Source organism: Triticum aestivum, chromosome 3D (assembly GCF_018294505.1).
Source record: "Triticum aestivum cultivar Chinese Spring chromosome 3D, IWGSC CS RefSeq v2.1, whole genome shotgun sequence".
Classification (NCBI taxonomy): Eukaryota; Viridiplantae; Streptophyta; class Magnoliopsida; order Poales; family Poaceae; genus Triticum; species Triticum aestivum.
In genome coordinates, this window is record NC_057802.1 from 107,540,458 (window position 1) to 107,548,807 (window position 8,350).

The following is an 8,350-nucleotide window of genomic DNA, read 5'->3' on the forward strand; positions in this document are numbered from 1 at the left end:
TTAGGAGTAACATCACACACTCCAATACAACTTTGCTTATGTGGCACATATTTAATGAAGAGAGAGGTGCTTGTGGTAACTAGCTAAGTTACCGGAACATCACACACTCCAAGAAACAATGAGTCTATAACCTAATAAATACATTGTTGCATGACACTACATAGATGTTCCTACCCACTATGGAGGTAGTAACATAGTCTAGGGAAGTGTGTAAATTATTAGCTTATGTTCTTGCCCATTGTGACCAGCCTAAGTTCCTCCCATTGTGACCAGCAATGAAAAACTCTGCATGTATTCGTGCATGCGTAAAAAATTAAGTGTGAAAAAACTACTGTATTAACGAGTGCATGCATGCACGTATGGACAACCGTGAACTAATTTAGTGATCTAAGGTCTTATACTTCGCTAATTACTCCGTTATAATTATTATTTTTGCAAAATTTTACTAATTTGTGGGTGAATGCATGCGTGCAGAGGCTGGAGGTGCTGCTGCGGGAGCTGCGGTACGCGCGTGGGTTCGCGTTCGTGCAGGACGTGTCGTACGCGGGGTTCCTTGACCGGGTGCGCGACGGCGAGCTCAAGCTCCGCGCCGCCGGCCTCTGGGACGTGCCGCACCCCTGGCTCAACCTCTTCCTCCCGCGCTCCCGCGTCCTCGACTTCGCGGCCGGCGTCTTCCACGGCATCCTCCGCCGCGACGGCGGCACCGGCCCCATGGGCCCCGTCCTCGTCTACCCCATGAACCGGGACAGGTGGGACGGCAACACGTCAGCGGTGTTCCCAGAGGAGGAGGAGGTGTTCTACACGGTTGGGATCCTTCGGTCGGCGGTGTCCGAGGGTGACCTTGGGCGTCTGGAGGAGCAGAACGAGGAGATCTTACGCTTCTGCGAGGAGGCAGGGATACCGTGCGTGCAGTACCTGCCGTACTACGCCGGCCAGGCCGGGTGGGAGAAGAAGCACTTTGGTCCGGCCAAGTGGGCCAGGTTCGTGGAGCGGAAGAGAAAGTATGATCCCAAGGCTATCCTGTCCCGTGGCCAGAGAATTTTCACCTCCCCGCTGGCTTGATTGATACTATATCAATTGACGCCCAACTGGACAGGGATCAGGTGACATGCACCTTTGCATGCACTTCGTCATGATATTTCTTGCTTGCATGGTCCCGGCCAGAGCATCGATACATACATACATATGGTACACATGTATACTACATATATCATGTTGACAAAGGAGATTTGGTTTGAGTTTTCGGTATGTTAGTTTGTTGTTAGCTACGTACGTGCTGCTATATCAAGTTAGGTCGAGTAGCTTTCCTCCCCAAATCAACTCCTTTTGTCTTTCCTGGTTTTCTGCAACATCGCCCAAGAGTTGATTAAAGAGCAGGCTCTATATAAAATTACAAATGAAATTGATATTTCACATCTAGATGCCTCGCATCGAACGCTCAACCATACGATCAAGTGCTAAAAGATTCGTAGGAACAACGGCCCATTGTTTATTTTCCTGTGTCGTATGTTCTTTGTTGGGCTGCAAATAAAACATTTTTGTACTGGCTAGGTCCGTGAATCCGTCTGCAAGCGTGTCTCTCTTGCTTTTCCTTTCGTGCAAGATCCGGTACCTTTTGGTTCACGTCGTCCAATAGCTAAAATTGTTTGTTCGTTTTTCCTGTTGCAGGCCTGGTTATTTGTGTAAAATGTTTGTAAGAGTGGAAAAAGGTACAAAAAGATTTTTTCCACTGCCAATTTTGCACCATGAAAAAACGAACTTTCGACGTAAAAATTGTTTGTAAAATATAAAAAAAAACATTGAAAATGAAACCACAGGCCAATTTTGTGCCATAAAAAAAAGCAAAGCAAAACTCTAGGGACAAATGTTGTCTAAAAATCAAGAACACAAATTTCAGATTCCAATACAGATACATGACTGTTAGTTCCAATTTGGAACTACAAAAATCAAGAACATTGTTACTATAAAAATATCAAAAACTGTAAGAACATTGTTTTGTCGGGAGTTGCATGTCCATCATCAAACACACAATTGTAAGTGTTGTCCTTGCTCCACAACTGCATATTTTCAATGCGACTGCAAATTAGGGAGCAAAAATAATTTGTTTGGAGGGCAGATTCATGTCTTATATTAAACACACAACTGTAAGCCACCCAACTGCAACTGCACGTCTTTAACATGACCACAACTTTGTGTGGAATGGATAAAAGTGTTTGTCAAAGTTTAGTTGCATTAGTAATTGGGGTGAGTGACCAATTTTTATGCCAGGTACAATTCCATCTTAAATATGCAAAATGTAAGCCCCGGCCTTGACAGTTACAATTCCACCTTTTCTTTTTGTTTGCCCCTTTTATACGCTCAACATTGTTTGTGTTTTATTATTTGGGCCTTACCCCATTTTTCAAATGTCCCAGTTGCAAGTCCATCTTCAACCCATTTTGTTTTCTGAAAGATATGCAACTGAGTCAGAGGGGCCCAAGTTTTCTTTTTTTTTTAAAGGCCACAATTTACATGATTTTATGTTCCCAACGCATTGAGCTAGTTCCCTACCTTTTTTGAAATCTCGTAGTTGCATAAAAATAAGACACACCCTTTAATTTGAGTCATATCCTTTTGTATATATGGCTAGTTTCTTCACCAATTCAAAAAATGCTGTAGAATTTAAAAAGAAAAACGCGTTCTCGGAATTGTGTTCACCAATTCGAAAAAAGCATTTAACAAAATGTTCTTGAATTTTTAAAAATGTTTGTGTTTTCATACATTGCTCTAAATTTCAAAAGATGTTCACATTTCCAAGGTTTGTTTTAAAAATTCAAAAAATGTTCGGAATTTTAAAATTTCTTCATAACTGTAAAAATGTTTAGAAATTATTAAAATTGCTTGCGTTCAACAAAAAATGTTCGTAATTTTGGAAAAGTGTCTAAAACTTGATTTTCTTTTTACAACTTTCCGGTAACGTTCAGTTACGCACTACCGTTAGTTCTTTAAAGAGCGAGCTGCTATTTTATCACACAACTAGTCGGTTCCGTGGCTTGCGAGACGAGTGCACCAATAGAAGGTATGCGGTTCGAACCATGGCACTCACATGACATTCTTTTTTGGGGAATTTTGCACTTGACTGCTCGTTGTCGATTTGACTTTCGGCCGGCCCAGTCGGAGAAGCTCCCATCATTCTAGGCCGGGGGTCATGGGCAACAAACAATAAAAAGCAAGAAGACGAAACAAAAAACAAATAATACAATGGTGGGGCTTTATTTGTTCATTGATGTGGGATGATGTCATAGAGTGAGGTATTATCTCACGTCTAGATTTGACATAGTCGGATCCAATTACAAAAGGGTCAAGTACCATCTTGCGTTCAAAACATGTATCATCTCGACAGTTCCAAATGGACCATACAGCTGAAATACTAACTTTTTTTTTGCGAAATAGCTGAAATACTAACTTGAAGCTGAGTTGACATCAATCACCACATACGCCAAGTGGACCCTCCAGTCAGTCCTTGGAGAGCAACAAGTGAAAGACAAGGCCGAGAAGAGAAATGGAATTAGGCAGCTAGTCTGTCGACCAGAAGATTCGGGTCCATCGACCGATCACTTGATCAGCCGATACTACCTGCTAGCTACCGTGAGACACAGAGACAGCATGCAGTGCACAGTATTACCGTGGATACGGCGCAGTCGTCAGGGCGTCGGATCTGGCGCAGAGATCTCGCGTGGACCGGAATCGAATATAACGCACTGACACTGTACATGCAGACATGTGCAGAACCTCCATTGCTCGGTCGAGTAGACGTCGGCGACCACGGTTTTGTCATGCGTGTACCTTAGCTAGACCTAGCCGGCCAGATGCTGCAACTATACATACGTTCAGATGCAACTGTGCGCGTTATCTTTTGCCGGCCGTCACATCTTTGCTGGCTTCTGGCCTATGGATCGACCGATCGATCCTGTCGCCGCCCAGCACGATTTTCTCATTGCCGGCCAGCTGCACTCCTCTTCAGTTTCTTCCTGACACAACGCCAGATATCTATGCCTTGATGATGATTCAGTTCCATATTTATCTTGATACGATGACAACCGATACGAATGTAGACTTGGCACCCGATCGATCGGCCCGCCCAGCGACCCCAGCTGTGTAACAGATGCATGGCCGCTACGGAGCTAGTACCTGCTGGCCAGCTGCCTGCATGCGTGCTGGCTTCAGCTTTGGCCAGCCGGCTACCGTCTGGATACATGGACGGGCCGAAATTTTGCGATCTGTCATCTGTCCTGCTGCTTTCAGTGGCAGCACACCCTCGGCAGCCGGGACCTTGCTCGATCGAATCCATCTAGCTATATATCCGTCAAGCAAGTGATCAGCGTGACAGTACATCGTCTGCCATAGTCCAGTCCGCGTCGCATGAATAGTTCTAGGGACTGCATATTCATCAGCTACCTGATTTTTTTTTTGCATCCGTCACTTTTACTCATAGCCGTCAGATCAGGGATGAACGGCCAGATCTCATTTTTCCTCCTCCAACCGTTTATGTTCATCTTCTTCATCCAATCGTGCAGCCTCCCTCCCCCCTTCGGCCCCTCCCCTGGATCCACTAGTAGAAAAAGGGTCTATTGTCCCGGTTGGTAAGGGCCTTTTGTCGGGACTAAAGGGTCGTTACTAATTCCCTAACCCTTTAGTCCCGGTTCTTACACGAACCGGGACAGATGGGCCTCCACGTGGCCGATGCGGCGAGCCCAGGCAGGAGGGCCTTTGGTCCCAGTTGGTGGCACTAACCGGGACCAATAGGCATCCACGCGTCAGCATTTCAGGGGCTGGGGTTTTTGTTTTTTTAAAGGGGGGTGGTTGGGGGTTTTGGGGGGGTTAATTTAGGTGTTTCATATATTGTGTTAGCTAGCTAATTAATAGAGAGAAGTGTCCTCTCTTATCTCCGTGCTTGGTCGACGCTACGTACTATATACGTATGGAGAGGACTAGACACGCAGCTAGTAATCAAATGAAGAAAACAGAAGATCGTCATGAACATATGCATACAGAGAGAAGTGATATCGATCACCTCTCCTCTCTCTGAGAGATTGGTCGAACAACAAGTTCTCGTATATCTATCCGACACTACGGCTACATATATACAATAATTATCTCTTACAATATAATATCCTAATTAAATATGTACACAGGGTCCACATAGTATTCTCCGTTTTCAGCGATCACGTGGTCAAGGAAGAATGCCACCAATTCCTCTTGAATTGCTCGCATACGATCTGGTGCTAGGAGTTCATCACGCATCCGAAAGATCTAATTTGAAGAAGGGGGTCAATACATATATATATATGAATAAATGAAACTCAACACAAATGATGGTAATAAAATAAAATTGTGAATATTATTGCTTACGCACTTCATATTGTTCGTCGGAGTGGCCCCGCTCACAGGTCGTGTAGCGGATGGACTCGCAAACGTAGTATCCACAGTAATTATTCCCGGGTTCCTCCCACAACCATTTTACAAGAAATAGAGGTCAATCAAACTGATAAGCAAGCATGTTAAATGGTATTGATGAAACTAGCGCTTGAATCACTAGGAGATGCGCGGAACATGCTACTATAGTACTTACTTTCGGGTGTTTAAATTGCAGCTTCTTCGGCAGTCCCGGAGCTTTTTTGATGAATTTTCTCCAAACCCTGCCAGACAAAGAAAACAATTACTTGATACCAGGAAATGAACAAAGTTGCTGATATGGTGGATAATGATCGATTTAACTTACTTCTCGAGCATTTGAGTCATGTCCGCATAGTCCTGGGGATCTTTTTGTCTCGAGTCTAAGACGGTTACTACTCCCTGCTCAAGCTTAATCTCTAGGAGAATATAGTGAAAGCTGCGCACGCATGCATAAGTCATCAATTACATTACTATAACCTGGACTAATAAGGAAAACCGAATATGCACAAGACAGTAACACTCACTTGAAGTTGTAAGGAAAGAGTATTATATCTTTGTTTTCATTTATTACCAACGATCGTAGCAAGTTGGCCTCGGTATTTTCGGCATGATATTTAACCTCAGTTGCATCTATGAGATTTGTGTTAATGAACCCAATATCACCGATTTGTCTTTTCTTCAATTTGGCGATCTTCAATCTGCATAATATAGTAAGGATAATTATAAATACATGCAATGAAAGAGCTGACCTATATAGAGAGACTTAATGACAGAAGTAGTACTACTTACAGACAGTAGCAAGTGATTGTTGATTTATCGAGGGCCTTTTGATTGAAAAACTGGAATAACTCCTCAAATGGAACATTCAACAGTTCAATTCCAACGAGGTCATGCTCCGGTTTAACTCTCAGCGTCAAACTATTCCTCCCCCCAGACTCTCTGCAGGTTTTCATGTACCAATCATGTAATCTTCGCATCATCGTTGTTAGAGATCTTTCATCTTTGACGAGAGGCTTCCCGTAATGGTATTTGTGTTCGTCCACCTCCATGATTTCATAATGTACATCGTCGGGCAGGTAATCTTCAAGATTGCTATAACCGGGCACCATCCTCGGAACATTAGCGACGATGTCGCTAGACACCTTGAGCGGGGGGGGGGGGGCACGATTGGTTCGCTTGTTCGCCGAGCTGGGCAATTTTTTTCCCAGCTCGTCGGTCTTTTAACCTTTGATCACTGACACTACTTCCCGACCGCTCCGCTTCGACAAATGTCTTCGCAAGAATGCGCTCATAGTTGCCTTTTGGCGGAGACTTTGGTGGTTTTGTCAGGGCAGCCAGAGTGCGCTTCGCTTTCACCGGATCTACCTTCTCCTCCGGAGGTGGATGTTTATTTGCTTTCACCCCTTCAAAGAAGTTCGTCACTTCGGCTCGCACGATCTTCGTGGTTTCCTCCTCGGTCCTCTCGTATGGTAACTTCTCTGGAGTCTTCAGAGAAGGACCGAATCTGTATTGCCTCCCGCCTCTGGCTGTACTGCTAGACGCCGGCAGAGCAGACGGAGTGGCTGCGGCTGTCTTCTTTCCTTGCTTACGAGGCAGAGGAGAAGGACTATGACGCGCCGGAGCAGCCGGAGCGGCGGCGGGTCTCTTCCGCCCTTGCTGACGAGGCGGAGAAGGAGGAGGCTGGCTGCTCTGGCGCGCCGGCGCAAGCGGAGAAGGAGGCAGAGTGCCGCCACGCGCCGGAGAAGGAGGCTGAGTGCCCTGATCACTCGCCGGAGGAGGAGGCGGAGTGCCGCCACGCGCCGGAGAAGGAGGCTGAGTGCCCTGATCACTCGCTGGAGGAGGAGGAGGCGGAGTGCCCTTACTCGCCGGAGGCGTCCAGTTCGGAAGGTTGATGAGCTCCTTCCGCCATAGGCATGGAGTCTTCAGAGCAGAACCCAGCCGAGTCTCCCCTTCACCAGTAGGGTGGTCAAGCCGGAGGTCCTCAAATCCCTCCGTTATTTCATCCACCATCACCCTAGCATATCCTACTGGAATCGGCCGGCAGTGGCAGGTTGCGCTGGGTTCAGGAGGTAAAACAGAGCCAACAGACGCCTTGACTTTGAAGTTCTGCCATTGCGTCATAAGGTGGCAATGTTGAGACTCCGTGATAGCATCCACGGGGTAGCTAGCAGGAGCCGTCAAGACATGCTCCGGCTGAAGCAGCTCGGTGGAAGCCACGCTGCTTCTCAGCTGAGATGGCGGGGTAGCTTCGGGGGTAGTTTCGGCATGTCGATTGCCGTCTCGTTCCTCTAGCGCTTGAACCCTTTCGTGCAGCTTCTGAATTTGGGTCTGCTCCACTTTTTCCTCCTCTCCTGGCTTTTGTAACTGCATGCGTCCGGAAAACCAGCCTTCCACGGAACGGAGCCTGGCGTGCCTCGTGTCCGTCCAGGGTGCTCAGGATTCCCGAGGGCCATTGTGAGCTCGTCGTTCTCTCTGTCTGGAACGAACGTCCCTTCCTACGCTGCATCGATATAGTGCTGAAGCCTCTTGACTGGTATTCTCAAAAGCTCGTCCATCCAAACGCACCTCCCTGATACAGGGTCCAATTTTCCGCCACCCCCGAAGAACCAAGTCCGGCAACGGTCTGGCCAGTTCATTGTCTGTGGTTCGATCCCTTTATCAAGCAGATCATTCTTAGCCTTGGCCCACTTAGGCCGGGCTTTGAGGTAGCCACCTGGCCCCGTGCGATGGTGAAGCTTCTTCTTCGCAGCATTCTTCTTGTTTGTCGCTGACATCTTCTTACTCTTTTCCGATGTCTTGTGGGCCACAAATGCGGGCCAGTGATCTCTGATCTTCTCATGCCGGCCGATGAATTCTGGTGTCTCTTCTTTGTCGACAAACGTTTTCAGCTCATTATTCCACCTCCTGAATAGGT

General features: G+C 46.6%; 1 protein-coding gene across 1 annotated transcript in view; it reads left to right on the forward strand.

Annotated features, from left to right (window-relative positions):
- Positions 1 to 1,245, forward strand: part of LOC101290595 (cytokinin dehydrogenase 2) — a 3,978-nt gene extending 2,733 nt beyond the window's left edge. The window contains exon 3 of the mRNA XM_044497169.1: positions 475 to 1,245. Coding sequence (XP_044353104.1) covers positions 475 to 1,062 — 588 coding nt within the window. The 3' untranslated portion in view covers positions 1,063 to 1,245. The remainder of the gene's footprint in view (positions 1 to 474) is intronic.
- Positions 1,246 to 8,350: the final 7,105 nt, after the last annotated feature.